The sequence below is a fragment of the Clarias gariepinus genome, chromosome 17 (genome assembly GCF_024256425.1).
Source record: "Clarias gariepinus isolate MV-2021 ecotype Netherlands chromosome 17, CGAR_prim_01v2, whole genome shotgun sequence".
Taxonomy (NCBI): Eukaryota; Metazoa; Chordata; class Actinopteri; order Siluriformes; family Clariidae; genus Clarias; species Clarias gariepinus.
In genome coordinates, this window is record NC_071116.1 from 8,532,138 (window position 1) to 8,553,426 (window position 21,289).

Genomic DNA, 21,289 nt, shown 5'->3' on the forward strand with positions numbered 1-21,289 from the left:
CAAGTTTCTACTTGGAGTTCTTTAGCAAAAAAATACTACAGTGTTCACTTGCTGATTGGAACTTTGATTCAGGACTGATTCTTTTATTTCAGATTTTGTATTCAAAAGTCCACTGACTAGGACAAAGTCCAGCATTTGTGTAAAAACTTAATTTATTTGGTGACAATTACTTGGGGACCAATCTGTATGATCTTTTATCACAAATTTTTTCAGTTTCAGTATCCATACAAAGAGTCTCTAAATCCCCCAAAAAATTTGGGTAAAAGAAATTTGCTTATAATATTATGCCTATATACTGTATAGAAAATTTTAACTGATAAACTAAGCTGAATGTGTATGTGTACCTTGCTGATCAGAGACAGTCTGGACCGGAAATGCTTGTCATAGCACAGGTTGTAACATGATGCTTCAAGGAACCTCTTTTGCCAAAAGTGTAGATGTCTTGAATGTTTCTTTGTCATATTTTTGTTGAGGTGTTCATTTGTTAAACATTATTAACTCTTTATCTTAAGCCAGGGTCATGCTATATGTAGAGCAACACCCTCAATGGGCATGAGGTGGAAATTTACCCTGGATCAAATCAAATTTAAATTCACTTTTATTTGTAAAGTACACAACCATAATCAGAATTATATGAATGTGAAAATTATTAATGAATGTGACAGCATTTCATTGCAGTCTATATGGTATAATATTAAATAGACTTTTTATAATTTTATACAAATAACCTACAATTATTTACACGTTAGATTATACTGTATTTGTAAAATGAGTAATCTTACATAATAATAAAAGTAATAAATAAAATGAGTAATGTTTATTTTTCATGAGAATTTTTGTTTTGTATGTGAAAAAATGAAAAACACTTTCATTTATTTGTCCTTGCCAGTGCTCATGCTGCTGTAATTACGTGAGTAATTACAGTTTATGTAACTACAGGGGCATTTTACATATTTTGGTGGGCCACTATAATGCACACAGGCTTTCATTAGTCAAACCTAGGTGTTAAATGAGTGAAACCCATCGTACAGAAATAGATCCAAGTGGAAAAGAGGTCTAATCCATAGATCAGTTTCAATTCTTTTACATGTCAAGCAGTCCACATTTGCCTAATGTCACACCCTCCAGTATCAATTAGTTTGTATATTTTTTCCTTTCTCTCTCACCTCTCCAAAACTCCCTAAAGATTACAAATCAGGAATGTTAAAATGCATATATATTTTAAAGTGTTTATTAATATTTTATTTTTTGTGATAATTAAATAAGAAGAATGCTTGGCATATAATATTGTTTTTGTTCATAATGTACATCTTACTGTACTTATTATACTGTATATAATATCTTACCTCTATTTAACAGTTTAACAGCAAAAACTGTTCTAACTAATTAATCTAAAATATACTAACAATTTTCTAAAGTTACATCTTGGACCATGGGCCAACAGTATGTGACCCAGTCTGTGAAAACCTGATGTTTATTTGTGATTCACTATTTTCTACATAAAAACATATGCAGTGGTATATTATACATTATACATTATACATACATACATTATTTAGCTCGGTTTTCACTGACTGGGACATATACTGTATATGCTTATTCTATGTTTAAATGATTTTACTATTCAGAAAATGTATATACAGTATATATATATATATATATATATATATATATATATATATATATATATATATATACATTTTCTGATTAGAAAATCATTCAGGCATGGTTAGGCACAGTATGTGCATGGCTCTAATATGTTAATTTGTTGCCTAGTGATTTAGGAAATTCTCTAATTGAGTTCAAGTAGACACTGCTGATTTATTAAAAAAATTAATTTAACATGAAAATAAACCCTTTTATTAAAAGTGTCCACACTCATATACAGTTTATCTAGAAATCTTTCTTTCTTTTAAAACAAGACATAGGCCTACTGTAACCCCGAAAATGTGTTCATGGTTGCTATATTTATATTACAGTATAATATGATTATAAAAAAATTATGTATGTAAATACACATTTTCGATCATTTTTGGGCAGCAATAATTTAAAGATTTAATTTAATATATATATATATATATATATATATATATATATATATATATATATATATATAGTTACAGTCACACTATCGAAAATATCCTGCAAGGCAAAACATGTTCAAGGCACAAAAAGTCTTTAGGGCTTCAAGTTTAATATTAAATCTTCACATAGTATAGCTATACATGATATTTTTTATATGGAGTGTTTACCTGTACTTTGCTTATCAGTTTACAATATGCAAAGAAAACGTTTATCACAGCCACGATCATTTTCTGAAGAAGACAGATAAAAAAGGCACAAAAATTGAAGAAATATAAATGTTTTTAACATTAAATGTTTAAGTGTATGATCGCCAGAAACATTTTTACGCGTTTTTAGCCTTTAAACGAGACAGACAGACGGGGGGGGGGGGTGTTGGGGAATGGCTACCGAAGAGAGTTTCGGCTCGAATTCCGGAACTTTCTTTCCTGCTCGCCCCCACCTGATTGTGGGCGGGGCCTCGGAACAGGTGAACTGGTATTTAGCGCAGGTTGTCAGGGCCTGGGATTCAGTAGTCATTTACTTTAGTTAGCAAGAGCAAAGAGGAAGGTGGGATTAAAAGGCACTTGAGATAAAGGGAAAAAAAGAGCATTGAGGTAAGTCCTGTGGTTTTCCTGTACATCGTTTTGTTAAGCTTTATTTACAGCTGTACCGTTGAAATGTGTTCGATAAGCCGTTGAGTTTTGTGAAAAGACCGGTTTAATGATCGCTCCTGTGCTTGGAGACGGTTGTAAAGAACAAACTTGGGAGCGGTTTTAGACGCAAGTTTCTCTCTCTCCTTATGAGCGCAACCTGTAGACCCTGTTAACACTACCTCTTTCATCATCTAGTTGGCTGACCTTGATTTTAAAATGTGGGTGAAAAGAAATCTACTTCCATGTAGGCTTTTTAAAATTGTTTCTGTTAACTGATTAGATCTGATAAACAATAAGCTGATTTTCCAGTTTTTTTTTAGGCGTATTTTTTTTTCTTTTTCTTTTCCCCCCTTTCCTTCTCCTTCTTTGTACTGACATGGGTTACTGTTCCAGGACCAAGTAAGACTCTTTAAAGTGGAGGATGGAGTTCAACAAACTGACCTCAAGTGCTGCCTTGCTTTATGATGAGTTGCTTAAAGAAGCAGGTGAGCCGGTTTTATACAATATTTTCACCTTCTCCAATAAAATCCCAGTTAATCTAAGGAATCTAAAGTCTTAAGTTTGTCTTGTTTCTTTGTAGATCCAAGAGTTGAGGACTGGCCCCTTATGTCCTCCCCGTTTCCGCAAACCATAATCATCCTTTCCTACATCTACTTTGTCAAGACACTCGGACCTCGTCTGATGGAGAACCGCAAACCTTTTGACCTCAAGCGGCCTATGATTATCTACAACTTTAGCATAGTCGTGTTTTCCCTTTACATGATTTATGAGGTAGGAAACAGCTTGTGTATTCGGTGACTGTAAAAAGTTTCAGTACTTAAATGAGATGTTCATGATATTAGACACAAGCAGGGTTTTTTTTTTTTTTTTTTTTTTTTTGGGAGGGGTAAGAATTCTTGAGCTGTCAGTAAGAACCTGATTTTAAAAATGAAGGTGTGGAAGGGTGTGGGTTTGTGTATGCCATTATGTTAATGAAGAGCAATGTGTATGTTATTTTTCTCCCCCCAGTTTCTCATGTCTGGCTGGGCCAATGGGTACTCGTACAGATGTGACATTGTGGACTACTCCAGCTCACCACAGGCTCTCAGGGTAAAACAAAAAACTAACTTTTTATTTTTTTATTGGGGGGGGGGGGATTAACTCATTCATCAAAAATCTTTCCTGAGGCATGGTTATTTGACATTATTATTATTTTTCTAGATGGCATGGACTTGCTGGCTGTACTACTTCTCTAAGTTCATAGAGATGTTGGATACTGTAAGTGCTACGTTTTTGGCATGATCTTGTTTTGTAACCTCTTGTTGCTGTGAAGTCCTAGTGATGTTACTTACTTGCCCCCCCCCTTTTTTTTCTTTTTTTAACAGATTTTCTTTGTGCTGAGAAAAAAGAACAGCCAAGTCACTTTCCTCCATGTGTACCATCACTCAATCATGCCATTCACATGGTGGTTTGGAGTTAAGTTTGCTGCAGGTAGTTTATTTAGGTGTTCTACTTTTCGGTCAAGAGGAATAACTTGAGTAAATAACAAGCTAACAAGGTCTTTAAATTGCTCATTCTCTTTAGGAGGTCTGGGAACCTTTCATGCCCTACTGAACTGTTGTGTCCATGTGATCATGTACACCTACTATGCCTTGTCTGCTATGGGCCCTGCCTATCAGAAGTACCTCTGGTGGAAGAAGTACATGACCACCATTCAGCTTGTAAGTCATGTTTTCCTATTATATTGCATGGTGGGTTTTACATGTGGCTTCCTGTAGAATTTGGACATTGATTTAAAATTTAGTTTTTCTCTGTGTGCTGAAACTAACTTAAGTTTTGTCTTTAGGTTCAGTTTATGATGGTGACCATCCACATTGGCCAGTTTTTTTTCATGAAGGATTGCCCTTACCAGTTCCCAGTATTCCTCTACATCATTGGGTTGTATGGGCTCATATTCCTGGTCCTCTTCCTCAATTTCTACTACCATGCATACACCAAGGGTAAGAGGTTGCCCAAAGCCCTTCAGAATGGAGCAAGCTTCCTGCAACGTGCACAGAAGACAGAATAATTTTTGAATGCTGATGCCGCCCATAAGTGAAGATCCTGCAGCTTTTAAATTTGCTTTAGTTTCCTTTAACCATTTCAGAAAAGTCACCCACTGTGTTTTATGTTAAAACTTTGTGGAATGCCACTTTTTCACTGAATGACTAGCCTCTTGCCCAACTAGCACATGTGGTTTTACACTGAAGATGTGGATCGTGGTTTGTATCGTCTTCACTCGGGTTCTGAAATGTTTATGGGGTACAACATGTATAAATATATATTTTTTTAATCTACCCTTCATTTGTACGTTTTAAGCCCAGCTTTAGAATATGACCTACTGCTGGTTTAACTGATTTCATGGATTGTGAGAGCGGCGGTACATGTTTTTAATGCTGTTGGCCACTGAAAGGGCAGTGAAGGCTTTGCTTTTTACTTTGGACGTTCCTTAAGCAAACCTTAGCTCCTTTCTCCAATGAAGAGCATGACTGATAACTAACGCTTGAGTCCTAGATTAAATGTGGCAAAAGTGACCGCTGGGGTTCAATTTGAGCTTTTGAAATTTTTATTTTCAGTGTTTAACTTCTAAAATAACCTTTTGTTTAACTACTTTTAAAAAAAGAAAAAAGTCTGACTGAGGTATGTGTGTTCTTCAAAGAACCAAGTATGCCAGTGATCTATGGAGACTCGTGTTTTCTTTTCCTTGTGTATTACATGTTTTTGTATTTCTTTACAGCGTTATATTTATACTTTAATTTTGTTAAATGGAAAAATTGTACTTTTTTATTCCTCAAAATAAATTATTTGTCAATACATTCCTTTGTTTTGTGGATTTGTTGCTAATCCATACCGGAAGTCTTCTATGACCATATATAGTACAACCGGGTCGGCACGTCATGACGCAGTATCCAATCACGTTGCCTGAACCAGTTTGTCCAGTTTCAAAACCAAGCGTGCCTCCCTACTGTATAGCAATAATTAGGAAGTAGATACGAGGAAATTCGATGGACATGAAACAGATTTTAAATTTAGTCTAGTTTTAAAAGGTTTACTCATAACAGGATTAAAAATGGATGGAAGTATGATCGGCCCCGGTCCGTACAGGGCAACGAAGTTGGTAAGTTTCGGGCGCGCGCACGCACGCACGCCTCTTGCGCTGGTACACGAGTGAGTACGTAAAGTACAAAATTATGGTTTTGCCAAATTATACGGTGTTGCGTTTTTTTAAGGTTGCCCAAACAACGCCAATGACTTCGCGTTATAGCTAAGAAGTATTCCAGCATTCGGGGGGCTTTTGCAAAAAAAAGTTTTATCAAGGTCCCCAAATGCCAAGTTTAAATTAGTCCTGGTGAACTGTAATAGTTTTTGCAGCTCGTTAGCGCGAAGTATGACTTGTATTTTCTCCTGCCAATAGCTGCCTGGCGTCTGACTGTATATGAAAGTCATGTAATGAACTCCCAGTGCAGTGTCTCACACTTAGCGCTTTGTTGTGTCAGTAATTCGGTTGTATTTTCTGTTAAATACACAAGCACTGGCTTCTTCCTGGAGCTTTGGCTTCATAATGGCTTCAAACTCCACTGTCATGAAAGGTGTAGTAGCCTTAAAGCAAAGATCCTCCCTGAAACGCATTACATTTGTTCACACTGTAATGTGTGTTTTGTTGTGGTGCTAATTAGTCGTTTGGTGCTTTATTGTTACCCCTGTGAGTAGTCAAAGAAGGTCATCACTAACGCAGGTCCACTGGCCATAAATACTGAAGGAGTATGCATACAGTCAGGTTTTACTGTTTGTATAAATCTAAAATCATTTCCCCCCTCTTATTCACAATGTGAAATTTCTTCCTAAGAGATGTTTGTGTACTGGACTCAAGATGGTCCAGATTGCAGTGCAGCTTCACCGGCAGTAAAGGCTTGGCTTGGTTGGACAGTTTGGACGAAAACAACAAATGCTGGGACAAGTCTTAAAGAAAAATGCAAATTAGTCTGCAGTTCTAAAAGAGTGCTTACAGACCGTAACAAGCTGCTGGACTGAAAGGAAACTTGGCTGTAACAAGAGTGCTGTCAATTTAAACAATGGAAAGATTATAAAACTCCCTTAATAAAAAAATCCAACACAGAATGTATGTAGCAAAGGGTGTTGGTTCTACTAAGTGAGCTAAGTTTTAAATTTGTTGCAAGTATAAACAAATTAGGAAGGTTGTAAAAGGAAATAAAGCCGGCACTGTGGCTTAGTGGTTAGCACTGTCACCTTGCACCTCCAGGCTCCGGGTTCGATTTGATGCTGGGTTTCCTCCCACAGACATGCAGATTAGACTAATTGATGTTCCCAAATTGCCTGTAGTCTGTGTAGGAATGTGTGCCCTGTGATGAATTGGTACCCTGTTCAAGATGTACCCGCCTCATGCCCTAAGTCTCCTGGGATAGGCTCCAGGCCCTCCACAACCCTGAATACAGGATAAAGCGATATACACGATGAGTGAGTGAAGGTGATAAAAGGATATATATACAAGGACACCTTGCCGTTTCATAATCTATTATATTATTGGTGGATTAGTGGCTAGCATGCAGTTCCTTTATTTAAAAACAGGTAGAAGTTTCCAGCTAGGACAATCGTGTAGTTGATTAGTCGATCCTTGAATGACGTCTGGTATGCATCGACATGCATGTGCTGATGTGGCCATATACACTGATCAGCCATAACATTAACATTGATTATCGATTTTACAACAGTAAACTGGTGACAGGATCATGTGTACCCAAGTCTCATCCAGGCCCACACAGACCAAAAACCTGTCGCATCCAGTACTAAAGAAAAGCTAATGTAGCACAAATTGTGGAAATAGGTCAATGCTGGCCACGATAAAAGGCCATGCACTGAGCTCTGCGGCCTCAAGCTCCCCAGATCCCAATCTTTTTGACGACCCATGGGTTGCGCCTGACAAACAACCGTGGAGGCCCCACCCGCAACCCACATCACCCAAAGGATATGCCAATAACTTCCCGGTGCCAGACACCAGAGCACACACCCAGTGGTCTTGTGGAGTCATGCCCTGAGGGGCCAGAGTAATGCCAAATCAATATAGCTGTGCACAGCATCAGAAGTAAGCAAATACATGTCTTAAATTTAAATGGCTTATGCTGGGCATACAACTATGTGTTGGGCAACATTGAAAATGCATTCTAATGATAAAGATGACTAAGTTTAAACGTAGCCTAGTTCTAGGTAATAGCTGGACAATAATTTGTTTGTAACATGGGCTAAAAGACATCTCGGGCACGAGCCAAAGAGTTTCAGCAATTCACTTAAACCACCACAACCATGTCTTGTTTAGTCTGTCTTTATATAAACATTTGGCCATCAGACCTGTTTTTTTTTTCAAAGATACGCACATGACACATGTTTATCTGTCAGACTTATCTTTAAGTGGCTTGTTTAGAACCATGTCACAAATCACTGTGGCATGCTTATATCAGTGGAGGATCACACCTGCAAAGGGTTTTCAGTGCAGTCTCAGTGCACTCTCTTTTTTGTCTTGCGTTTTTCAGTGGAATGAAACCATCAAGCTTTTCCGTGGAGGGATGCCACTCAGACGACACTGGGCTCATTTTCGTAGTTATGATAACAGCTTTTCCGGATCTGAAGCCGTTGATTATCTCCACGAGCTGCTAAAGCGTAACCAGAACTTCGGGCCTGAGGTGACCCGCTATCAGTCTCTACAGCTGCTAAGGAAGTTCCTTAAGAACCACGTGATTGAAGATGTCAAAGGACGATACGGGAAAGAAGATTTTGACGACAACGGCCGCTTATACAGGTGCTGAGCTGTAAATTACTAGATGTAAAGTACGAGGGTGTTCAAGCCAAACCAGGACTTTTGATTTTGCATAATAAGACAACACTTCTGAGAGTAAAACTTCTTTTATTTCCCTATATAATTTCCTGCTACACTAATGTACTTATTCCAGAGTTTCACGAGTGCTTGGATACCATCAAGGTAGAAAGTTTTCTTAGTATGCCGGAGCCATTATATGACTCTGGCTTCCCTGAAAACATTTTATGGCCAAAACGTGTGGAAATCACTTGAAGCAAGGTCAGGACTGTATGGCATCAACATCATGATTTTAAGGGTTCCTTAATCTAATAGTCTTATCACTTTACTGTGCATGAAATCTTCTGAAAATTTCAAATTTATTTATAGCTTAATTCATGAGAAGTTTTATTACAAGTCCTGGTTTGACTTGAACGGTCGTTGTATATATATATATATATATATATATATATATATATATATAAAATTAAGTTTTTCCTGGGAGTTTTTCCTTTGCCACAGTCCTCGGCTTGCTCATCAGGGACAATATTATCAATTTGATTTATACACATTCACATTTCATATGAACTTAAATAATTCTTTTAATTGTGTAAAGCTGCTTCGCGACAATGACAATTGTTAAAAGTGCTATACAAAATTTACAAAAATTGAATTGAGTTGAATTTTGTTTTATGTCTTACGTACTTTTAAGGTGTACGGGTAAATAGGTTTTGTTTTGTGTCGTATTAGATTTCCTCCAACATCACCCCTCAAGCCTGTCCCTAAGCGTATGCCTTTGGCGCAAAGAGACTTTGTTTCACAGACACTACGATGGGACGATGGTGAGGACACACAGTTGCCCTCGATGATACCCATAAAGCCGCTTGTTTTGGTAAGGCATTTGGGGTCGAATTTGTAAAAATGTATTAAAAGTTGTTTGAGAACCTTTGTTCAGAGTTCCTGTTCTTCTGTTATGTTCTAGAATTCTGTCGCATGGAACAAGAGGCACAGTATCGCCATAGGGGAAGTTCCTGAGTGCAAGCTCGTTCGAAGGAGAGACGTCACACAGAAGCATGTAGACCAGATATGGAAGACGATGACTCTGAACCAGTAAGTATTAAATCTGAAAATAATGCATAGAGTTTATGTCTGTATATATGTAGTTCTGTTTTGTGTCAACAGAGGCAAATTTGATTGTATTTTTAATGTATTCTTGAGGCTCATCCCCCCAAAAAATATGTTTTTGGTTTGTTAAGCCACTCAGTGAGTTATAAGTCATACAAGAATGATGAAAAATATTTAACTTAGGGCATGAACCAGTAAAAGACAGGGCCTGATGATGACAGATGATCAGGCCGGTGAGTAGTATACTGGAGATGCTGAATGCTGAATGGTTGGAACAGACGAGGGGGGGGAAATGAGTTTGCTGCTGAGGTTTACTAATTTTAACTATTTTTTAAATTGTATCTTTAGGCATTTTGCCGGCTGTCGCAGCAAAACATTTGTTTTCATTTTACTTAATTTTATCTTTAATTTAATCTAAATTAAACATTTTTTCGTTTCATTTAATATGTAATTCATAACAAATTCTCTAAGAGTAGCTCGGGACAAGCAGATTTCATGTCCAGGCTGTTGGTTTGTTATACATACTATCCAATTAAAAATAAAGAACATGTTTTTTTTCTGCTTTTATAAATAAAAATTCTGAATGATCTAGCGAATCGTGGAACATCTTTACTAATAAACTCATTAGTGTACATGGATGAAAACCATTCTTTTTTAATTTAATTTAGGAATGCAGTGAAACGGTGTGCAAAGCTGAACTCTCATGTTTTCTATCTTTTACAGTTAGGGTTAAGGTTTAAGTACGTTTTGCTACCCTGCGACTGAGCAAATGTTAACTACATTACTTGCCACGTTGCTGTTTGCTCTGTATCATGATATTTGTCTGTGTCAACAGCTAACTCTCACCCATGGGCTGTGTTTTTTACTTGCATGTCATTCATTTAGTGTTTAAAAAAAATATTAATCTTGATGAGTTAGCCCAGGTGTTATTGGTTGCCTTGGTGATGTGCTCCCATGAATTTGAGGGGCGAAGCTTCGTTAAACATGAAGCATCTGTCGTAAGACTAATCAGATCTAAGAATTTAACTGCGCTTGGGAATTAGACAAATTTAACATACGTACATACATGCAGGTTGATTACAGATCTATCACATCGCATAGTTGTACCATTGGTCACTGTTTTGATGTTTTCTTTTTTGTGGCAACCTAATCTTGTGACTAGGCATGCTCCCTGGTGCTGTTACTTCCTGAATACACTAGGGAGCAAAATTTGCTGATTAATTTCTCTACTGATCATTATAAAATCTATTAACACTGTGGTTAATTAGTTTACAGAGCGTTTTGGGGTTCCAGTCTCTAGACGGTGTCGTCGATGCCAAGCTCTTGAACCCCAAGCACATTGTCCACAACGTGTTCAGCGTCAACAAACAGGGCATCGTTGTTTTGAAGAACAAAGCAGGTGAGGACCCTATGAAAATCAACTCGAATTCGAACGTATTCTTTGTTCGTGTAAATATTTGTTTGATAATAGTGCCATCTGGTGTTTTATAGAGGATCTTCCTCATTGGGTTTTATCTGCAATGAAATGCTTGGCAAATTGTAAGTAAAAAACACTTTCTTGTCATGTTTGATAAAAAAAAAACTACTTCATTAAAAAAAAAAAAAAGAAGTAATTCTATGTTGTTTCAGGGCCTAACGGAAACGAGAGTAATCAGCCCATGTATCCTGGCTTTGAGCGAGATGTTTTTCGAACCGTAGCCGAACACTTCCAAAGATTAAAGGAGCCACTACTGACATTTCATCTATATGAAATTTTTGTCAGCATTCTTGGTAAGATGAACACAAAGTACGGTGAAATAAAACATTTACTGACATGACATCATTTCCCTATAATAGATCTGATCTAATATTGCTGGGCAGATCAGATTACAGTAATCTGTTGTTCTTTGGAGCACATTTGACTTCCATTATAGCTCATAATTGCTTATATGTAAAGCACATCCTGTAAATCCTTTAATAATAAGTGGATGAATAGCCTCGATATTATAGAAGACATTCCTCTCTCTTTCTTCAGGACTCCTTCCACGGCGGCAGATTGCGGTCGAGGCGATGCAGGTCTGCTGCCTCCTCCTGCCTCCAGCCAACCGGCGAAAGCTGCAGCTGTTAATGCGCCTGATGACTAAAGCCTGCAACAATCATCTTCTCCCTCCACTTAACGATACCATTGGAACACGGACCCTGGTTATTTGCATCTTCAATTCTCTTTATGATGAGCTTCTTGTTTACAATGTTTGAGCTGCTAATTGTTGTGAGAGTGTTATCCAGATTTTTGTTGGCTGTATTTGCATACACACACTTTTCATTAACCTGGATGACTTAATTCCAATTCATCCAGTTTTCAGTGTGACTATGAGCTCTAGAGTTAATAACTCACTTTTCTGCATGTATTATTTTTCAAATAATGCTTAATCAGAGTTGAAAAGTCTGCACTTTTGCACCTCATAACCTTGTCATGACTCTCCACTGAAAACAAATGACTTCCTATTGTCTTTTATTGGAAGCAGTGGACAGGCAGCGTTTGAGCGCTCATTTGCATCTCACTGGCTTCTGTGATATCAGTATTACTGAGACCAGTATTATTATGCTGAATGACGTCATTGTAACACTGAGAAGCCTGGATGGAAGTCATGAAAAAGAGCTTAGCTGAGCACTTTAACAGTGTCAGTGTCAGCAAAACTTCCTTCATTTTAGTAGAACACATGCACAGTAGGTTCTGAAATCTTTTTACACCTTTTAAAATGTGCAATTCTTCCACAGATCATTGTCTCCACAATCACTGCCAATCCAATTACACTTCTAGAGGAGTTTTTTTTAAATTAAGCATACAGTAAACATACCGCACACATAGGTGTAGATACATTTTCTTGATTATGTGTTATGTTTGCTTGTCAGCTGTGTGAAAAAGATTTTTGTGCAGTTATATGTGCACTTACATTAATAAAAATGTAAATAAGGCGGCATAGTGGCGTAGTGGTTAGCAGTGGTTTTATATATATATATATATATATATATATATATATATATATATATATATATATATATATATATGATAAATGTTTTAGGGCTGATTTGTGTACAAATAGTTTCTGAACAACTTTTTTTTTAAACTTCCTCCATCTTAGATGGTCCAGACTTTCTCCCGCTGCATTTTATGTTCATCAGATGAAGTGGACTTGGATGAGCTGCTGGCCACCAAACTCGTCAACTTCATGCTGGACAACCACGAGAACGTGCTGAAGGTCCCTCCTGAGCTGCAGAGATCCGTCCAAGAGCATCTGTCCCACCTGAGACGAGCTCAGGTTAGTCTCACACTCACATATACTAGTATACTATAAGAATATTACACTAAATTAGGCTCTTTTCGTTGCTACTGATTGACTGACTGATTGACTCATGTGTATGTAAAGGAAATTCAAGGAGCTTTATGTTTGCATTTATGGTAAATATAATTAAAGTGCATCCATCACCTTGGTGTGTACAAGAAACGCAGTTATGATGTATAACTAGTGTGATTCACTTTTATACTGTGCTTGATGAGCCTCAAATTCCAGTTATAGTCCTCCCTACCTATAGATTTTCACTATATCCACCGGCTGCATTTCCTTTGCTGTTATAATAACCATCAGGCTTTCCACAAGAGTTTGTAGCATGGCACTGGGGATATGTGATCTTTCAGCCACAAGTGCATTAGGAGACACAAGGAGGACAAGGAGACCTGGGGTGCAGTTGGTGTTCCAGTTTATTTTAGAGGTTTTGAGTGAGGTTAAGATGACTTAAAAAAAACGATTTGGCAAATCATGTCTTCATAGTAAAGAGAAATTGCTTTGTGCATAGGGGTATTTTCACGCTGGAATTAGGTATGAGCTTCGTTTCAACTTTGGCAACTGTTTGGAGAATAATCATTTGGATTTGATGATCAGGTGTTCACATCCTTTTGGCCATACAGTGTATTGTTACAGGAAAGATGTTAAGATAATTGTTTAAGTGGAAAAATGTTCGTCCTTGTTTATCAAGCTGGATCAGAGTGAATTTATTTGTAAATCATTTGTAGGGGCATAGACACAAAACATTTAGTTTCAGTGTTTTTCACTAAAATAATCCTATTTATCAGCCCAGGGCTTTTTTTTTTCCAGTTGAAGATAATAAAAGTACTCCAGTTACTGGGAAACTTACCAACCTGGCAAGTCTGCTAGCTCAACTTTGAATGCCCTTACCTAAGTTAAACTCTGATTAGCTGTTCCTTTTAAAGAATGTCAATACCTTCTTCCTTTCAGCAACAGTGAATAAAAAAAATTGCCTGTGAATTATGTTATACCACTGAGGTGTTAAAATATTGCTGTTGTCTTGTTGACCTCAAAACCGAGGCTGCTAAAAATACAGCATCACCTGAACTGCAATGCTACCTATTGTGGTGCACAGAATGATAGATGTGTGAGCTACAGACAGAGGTGGGTAAGAGCTGTACTTCAAAATAATATTACTCAAGTAACCACAACATGTTTCCTTCTACATGTCTACAACGGCTGATTTTTTTTCTGCTATATGCATCGTTTCTGCATAGTCATTTGACTACATGTGGTTATTGTTATTCCGGCTGATTGGTCAAACGGAGTCAGGTGATTATTGTTGCTACGTCTGATTGGTGTGGTCATGTGGTAGATCCACTGCATTTCGCTGGCAAAAACAAATAATATCTAATGTGTAGACTAAATGGTTAGAAAATTAACGGCTGTGTGGCCGAATGTAGTGGAGTAGGAGTAGCGTTTCTTCTTCGCAAATCTACTCAAGTAAAAAGTATGGTGCAGTAAAACATCTCATAAAAGTACATTTGTTTAAAAAAAAAAAGTTTCTTAAGTAAATGCAATAGAGTAAATGTAACTCATCACTACCCACCTCTGGCTACAGGAAATTATAACGCAAAATCCTCTGTTAAACATTTATCTACTTAATGTTTAATGAGTTAAATTCTCAATGACAATTATTTGAATAATAATTATTACATTATTTGCCTCCAGATTTCAGCCTTTCAAGTGATCTTTTCCTCCAAAATAAAATGTTGTATTGTTTTTGTGCTTTTGGTCTCAACATAAGTCGAAATAACTGATTAATTCTGTCTCTGAGTAACAGTCTGTTACAGCTATTTTAACTTTGCCGTCAAACTTTGAAATCAGCTATGCCTGGCATGAGTTCATCAACATGCACATACGTGATTGAAATATTCAGTGTTTCAGGACATTTTAGTGATACAGCAGATATTTTGAGTTTCTGGATTTGTTCTGGACCAGATTTCATCGTTTTAATAAGTGATTGATAAATGAATGTGTAATGTTTTTGTTGCAGATAATTTAATGTTTTATGAGTTTTGACCATTCCCTGAAAGGTGCCAGTAATTCTGCAGTCAACTGTACAACATCCGTATTATTCTGTGTATTCTTAGTGTAGTCTTTATAATAATTAATTGTTTATCATTTTACAAAATATACAATATATTATATCTTATGTTGTTTTTAAATCAGCTACAGACTATTTTATATATATATATATATATATATATATATATATATATATATATATATATATATATATATATATATTCCCATCATCAGTGAATAAGTAACTCTGTAATCCTGTAACCTTTCACCTGAATCAGACCTTATATATATACAGTATATTGGTCTATAATAGTGTTGGTCATCATAACCAAAATGGGGTGGGTGTATCCCTAGTAAATGATCATAGCTAGCTAAACCATGTATATGTATCACATGGAAGAACGACAGACCTTAATAAAGCTGCAAGTCATGTCACACTCTCGTCTGTTTATTAGATAAAGTATGCGAGTGCAGACACAGACTCCATGCTGGAATCGCCACAGCACACTTTCTGCAAACAGATCAGCAAGCAGGAGTTTGAGGAGCAGAGAGTCCATGGCTCCCAAGGAGCAATAGTGGAGCTGCTAGAAGGGATCATTCATGACAAGGCCATGTCTATAAAGGACAAGAAGAAGAAACTGAAACAGGTTAGAGCTTTTGATGGTTATTATTAGGAATTTAGGATTCCAATTTTGTAATACTTAGTGAGTAGACGTAAGTATTCAGAACATTCTCTGTTATGGGTTTGTTATTAATGTATTAAATTTAAAATTTATGCATGGGATGTTTTTTGACTGGATAGTTTTTGTAAAAAAAAAAAAAAGTATGTAGTCATAAGTATTTAAAATATATGACTTATCAAGTTAAAAAATAGTCAGATGCAACAGATTTCTTAGTTTGTTGCAAAGCTCTCTCTGGAAGCTTCAGAGCTTCAAAACATGTACAGTAAGACATAATTAGCCTTTTAAAGCCTTTTAAATGCTTCAATTTTAAACCTTCAAGCATCTTCAGTGTCCAAGGTTACAATGGTCTTTTTATTATGACTGCAATTTAAAAGAAATTCTTTGTATATTTTCAATAGCAGTTAAGACAGGATATTGACTATACATTTGGAGTAGCTATTTTGTTAAAACATAGATTTTTTTATGCCCAGTTAATTTTTTTGGGTGATGAGATTCAGTATGCAGTATATAATATGGTATATTCCTTTATTTATGTTTTTTTATTCATGTATAACACCCTAGTACCATTCACAGAGAAGCAGCCTCATATCATAAGGTTCCCACGTTCATAGTTCATTGTGGTTATGATGTTCTTCGGCTCATATGTCCAAACATGAGTCATTAACAAAAAGCTCTATATCTGGCCAGAGTACATTGCCTTGCAAAAGTATTCATACCCTCTCAAATGTTCCACATTTTGTCATGTTACAACCAAATGTATTTTATTGGGATTTTCTGTGATAGACCAACACAAAGTGGTACATAATTGTAAAGTGGAAGAAAATAATAAATAAAAATCTAACATTCAGTGGAACCAATTGACTTCAGAAGTCACCTGATTAGTAAATAGAGTCCACTTATATGTAATTTAATCTCAGTATAAATACAGCTGTTTTGTGAAGCTCTCAGAGGTTTGTTAGAGTAACATTAGTGAGCAAACAGCATCATGAAACCCAAGGAACACACCAGACAGGTCAGGGATAAGTTTAAAGCAGGGTTAGGTAATATAAAAATCCCAAGCTTTGAACATCTCACAGAGCACTGTTCAATCCATCATCCGAAAATGGAAAGCGTAAGGCACAGTCGCAAACCTAGCAACACAGCCGTCCACCCAAACTGACAGAGAGCGTGAATCAGAATAGTAGCCAAGAGAATGTGTCCACAGGAAAACTATTAGTCCTGCACAATCTGGCTTTTATGGAAGAGTGACAAGAAGAAAACCATTGTTGAAAGAAAGCCATAAGAAGATTGGCAGTTCCACATGGCTTGTTGCAAACTGCAAACAGTACTTTTTATGGCTTTCTTATGGCCTTCTTATGGCCTTCAAAAAAACTGATCATTGACTAGAATCAATGATTGTCCCATTAATACAGCAGCTGACCCCCAACTTTAGACTAGTTTAGTTCAAGATTTCACATGTCTATGCACACTTAAAAAAAGAAATGTAATGTACAGACAATAGGTGGATATTTAGTTACATTTTTGTCTATAATGGTATTTTTAAAACCAGTTTTTTGTTCTTTGTTCTAAAAAAAAGAAAAATCACGAAAGTGCAAAATCACCCTGTAAAAACAAACCAGCAGGTGACGATATACAGTAACTGCAAAGCCAAGTTGGTCAATCATAAGCCTGAAAACAAGCCTTTACTCAGTACGTAACGCTCCAACATCAAACATAGGAGATATACTGTAGCGCATGTGCTACAAGAGCTTACAAACAAAACCAGTTTTAACCTGGACAGACATAACCAAAAGTCAGTGATCTAAAACAGAGTTTGCATGTGGACGAATTGCCAAAATGCAGAAACAAGTTTTTAAAAATGCCCATGTAGATTTAGACTAGGCCTTAATATTATCACAAATTTCAGAAAACAGTACAAGAGGGCAGAATCTAAGTGAGGTATAATGGGTATTGAAAAGGACAATCTAGACGCATAAAAGGCCTGCTTTTTTTTTTACCGAGGCATATACATTTGGTAGGGAAATAGATTTGCCTTGATGCACTGAGAATGAGACATGCTGAGACACAAGTCTATGTTAGATCTATAACATGCAGCCCTGGTACTGAAAGAAGAGTGACTAGATACAGCTTCTAACCTGTTGTTACTGAGTATTTTCAACTGCAGCAGTTTGTTGTGTTTGACATTTTGACACGTTGTCTACAAATCTTCTAATATTTAATTTCTCTGCTTCAGTTCCAGAGATCGTATCCTGACATCTACCGCAGACGCTTTCCTACACCTGAGAGCGAAGCTGCAGTTTTCCCAGAGAGGCCTCAGAAAATCAAACCCCAGCTGACATTCTTCACCCTGAAAAAGAAGTCTACACAGCCTTTCCAAAGGAGCTGGAGCTTCCGTGCTTGAACTGAAAATATAGTTAGCTCATCACAAAGCTGCCAAGTACTGTAAAAAAAAAAAACTGTCTACATACCCATGGTTATCAGGCTGTAGATTCTGGAATGTGTAGTATGGTTAAAACTGGAATTGTTCTGGTTTCTCTCAATGCATGACTGCTGGAATATTTACACTGGAAAAATTGTCACTGGATTACAGATTATTATGAATTTAATGCATCTCATATTATCATAACGATATCCACTGATGACTGCTTGAAGTCTTATTTTCAAGACGACATACAGTAGCACTACAGTTTTCTGGTCCAAAAACGTAATCTCTTAACATATATTTATAAGCGATGCATGACACTCAGGTGACAGCAGACTGTGGTCCAAGCATGTGGCTGATTTTTACATCTCTTTTATTGGATCAGTGGCATGGTAGTGTAATGGTTGGTACTATGGCCTCACACCCCCAGGTTTGAAGATTCAATTCCTGGCTTGGGTCTGTGTGTGTGGAGTTTGCATGTTCTCCCCATGCTCGATGTGTTTCCTCTGACTGTCCGAAGAAATGCTGGGTAGGCTAATTGCCATTTTGCCGGAGTGCTGATATATATGAGCTGTAATATTTTGTATTTTTTACACCTAAATGTAAGTTATTACATATGTTAAACCCTGTAGCGAATAAAATATATTCAGGAGAAATCCACTGCAGGGTAAAGGACACATTTTTTATGGTAAACTTTGGCCAGTAAATTATCAAGCTTAAATCTTGAGTGCAAACAGAAAAAAAGATGGTAGACTGTGGCCTCTTGTGTGGTAAAAATGAAGGAGGTGCTACATATTGAGTAACATCACACAGCCTTGCTGTTTTATTACTGAACATCTGGGAGGGAAAAATATTGACGTCTTGGTGTCTCACATGGAGAGTTTTTTACAATAATAACATTTTGTTCTCTTTGGCTGCTCGTTTTTCCTGTTAGCAATTTTTGGGTCACTATTAGGTCCACACACACACATACAGAGTGTGTATGGAAATGCTCTCACTTTACCTATTAAACATAGCTATGGTGTTTACTGTTATTTTTATTTTTTTTATCATGCAACTTTACTAAGTGATCCTAATTCATGATTTACTTTCTGATTACATTACTTCTACAAAGTTGACGGTTCAGTACTATTCTTCCAGGTTTTGATAATGTACAGTAAGTGTTATTAACTCAGTTGCAGTAATTTATCTTTGTCTTAACAAATACAGTATATCAGTGGTTATATACTTTGTGACAATTTTTCACTTTTTTTGATGCTTCATTGTATTTAACATTGTATATTTCATGTTTTTCTCAATTACAGTATTATTATTATTATTATTTTTACTTGGCCACAGTATTGATCATTGCCGACTTTGTTTTTGACTGGTTATATGAGATCTGTTTTTGAAGGGTGTGTTTACCATGTATGATATTCTCATTAATTCCAGGATGAAAGTGGAACACCCATAGTGGGAAACCCATGCAGTCCTTTAAATCACTGCTTATTTTTTGTTTGCTAGGACTAAATTAAACATGGGTCAAGCTGTATATTTGTATTCTTTGATATGCTGGAGTTGTTGTTACTGTATGACAAGTTGCACAGTGATTACTGCTGTAATAAAAAAAGGATATGAATAAATCACTTGCATATGGAAGTAATTTTGTTTCGTTTTTTGAACATCACAAATCACAAATTTACATTTCACTCATGATACAACAGAAAAACTCAAGTTCTCTATGACTGATCAGAAATAAGTGCGTAGTGGCTGTTGGTAAAACAGAATATGGTAGAAGTAAAACATACAGATAACCTTATTCAGGGATAGAGCAGGTGCTAGCAGAGGAATGTGACCAACATAGATGAAAGTTACACATAAACATTTATCACTACTATCGCTCAATCTCTTTTTCATGATTTTTTTTTTTTTTTTTTACATTCATGTGACTTACTGAATTAATCAGAAATGGATAAAACAGATTCATTAATGTTCCATCTGCAAAATTGGGAAAACAGCTCATTTATAGGTCACAGGGTGCTTTAAAACTGGCCATTCTCCTTTTTGGTTGTGAGTGTGTGTGAGTGTGTGTGAGGGGAGTGGGCATGGTGCGTTTGTCTTAGCAGCATCAGTGCGCTGCATGTGTGAGTCACACACTGAGAATATAACCAGACAAAAAGAATGTGAAAATCTGTTTTTTTTTTTATCAGGTCTTAAGCGGTGTCTATTTGTCTCTCCATTTAAAGTTTAAACGAGGCATGAGACCTGGCTCTCCATTTTGATTTAAGTTTTTGAAAAACATTGAGCTTGTATCAGGGAGAGAGACTCTAAGGTAGTTTTAAGCTGAATCAGTTCAATCTAACATCAAAAATTCTATTTTATTTAATTGTATAACGCGCTTTTAACAGTGGTCAATGTGTGCAAAGCAGCTTTACACAAAATTAAAAAGTAAATTAGGGATATGAGTATGAAATGTGTGAAAACATCTATATAGATCAAAATGATGTGATTGTTCCTGATGAGCAAGCCGAGAGTGAAGATGGCATGGAAAAACTCCCTGAGATGGCAATAGGAAGAAACATGGAGAGGAAGCAGACTCAACAGGGAACCCATCTTTATTTGGGTGATATTAGATAGCAGAGATGGATCTACAGTCAGACTGAGATATAGGAGACTGGAAGACGTCTCGTTTTCTGATGGGAAAACGATTTGCATTACAAACGTTCACACTTCATGTTACTTCGTATTTATTCTTTTGCAACTGCAGAATCTGTACATAAGACAATATCTATTCAACAAACAAATGTACAATACTGTCATGCGTAAATATTTCAGTCTTAATTATTTTTTATTGTTATATTTAAAATGTATATTTTGCCAGATCACAATTCTCACATGTGTAATAATCTTAAGTGCAATATCTCAGCTGCTATAATATGGTATTTTAATGCTTGTACTTTTTTATATTTGTCTTTATCCTTTTAAACCTTTATTCTACCTTTTATGAACCATATGGAGTGACACTTAATTTGGTTGTACCATGTATAATGACAATAAAAACAATCTATGTCTCTATGTACCCATCTATCTATCCATCTATCTACATATAAAGTTATTCTAGAGAAACATGCCTCATGTCATTCAAATGCCTAATCATTTTCTTGCCG

The 21,289-nt window shown here is 36.4% G+C and overlaps 2 protein-coding genes across 2 annotated transcripts; both read left to right on the forward strand.

The window, feature by feature from the left end:
- The first annotated feature begins 2,582 nt into the window (after positions 1-2,582).
- Positions 2,583-5,551, forward strand: elovl7b (ELOVL fatty acid elongase 7b). Its single transcript, XM_053516263.1, has 8 exons — positions 2,583-2,678; positions 3,111-3,202; positions 3,298-3,488; positions 3,726-3,806; positions 3,918-3,974; positions 4,082-4,187; positions 4,281-4,417; positions 4,543-5,551. The coding sequence occupies exons 2-8, from the start codon at positions 3,139-3,141 to the stop codon at positions 4,762-4,764; spliced, it is 858 nt and encodes a 285-aa protein (XP_053372238.1). The 5' UTR covers positions 2,583-2,678; positions 3,111-3,138; the 3' UTR covers positions 4,765-5,551.
- A 137-nt stretch (positions 5,552-5,688) lies between these two features.
- depdc1b (DEP domain containing 1B) lies at positions 5,689-19,719 on the forward strand. The gene is made up of 11 exons (XM_053515658.1): positions 5,689-5,853; positions 8,282-8,547; positions 9,292-9,433; positions 9,524-9,651; positions 10,935-11,065; positions 11,158-11,205; positions 11,296-11,436; positions 11,681-11,847; positions 12,789-12,965; positions 15,494-15,685; positions 17,955-19,719. Exons 1-11 carry the CDS (start codon positions 5,806-5,808, stop codon positions 18,120-18,122), a joined length of 1,608 nt encoding a protein of 535 aa, XP_053371633.1. The 5' UTR covers positions 5,689-5,805; the 3' UTR covers positions 18,123-19,719.
- The last annotated feature ends 1,570 nt before the right edge of the window (positions 19,720-21,289 follow it).

Coding starts and splice junctions, on each gene's coding strand:
- elovl7b (XM_053516263.1), top strand. CDS start 3,139: ATGGAGTTCAACAAACTGACCTCAAGTGCTGCCTTGCTTTATGATGAG. Junction 3,807..3,917: donor GCTCACCACAGGCTCTCAGG/GTAAAACAAAAA, acceptor TTATTTTTCTAG/ATGGCATGGACTTGCTGGCT. Junction 4,418..4,542: donor ACATGACCACCATTCAGCTT/GTAAGTCATGTT, acceptor TTTTGTCTTTAG/GTTCAGTTTATGATGGTGAC.
- depdc1b (XM_053515658.1), top strand. CDS start 5,806: ATGGATGGAAGTATGATCGGCCCCGGTCCGTACAGGGCAACGAAGTTG. Junction 9,434..9,523: donor CCATAAAGCCGCTTGTTTTG/GTAAGGCATTTG, acceptor GTTATGTTCTAG/AATTCTGTCGCATGGAACAA. Junction 11,848..12,788: donor CCATTGGAACACGGACCCTG/GTTATTTGCATC, acceptor CCTCCATCTTAG/ATGGTCCAGACTTTCTCCCG.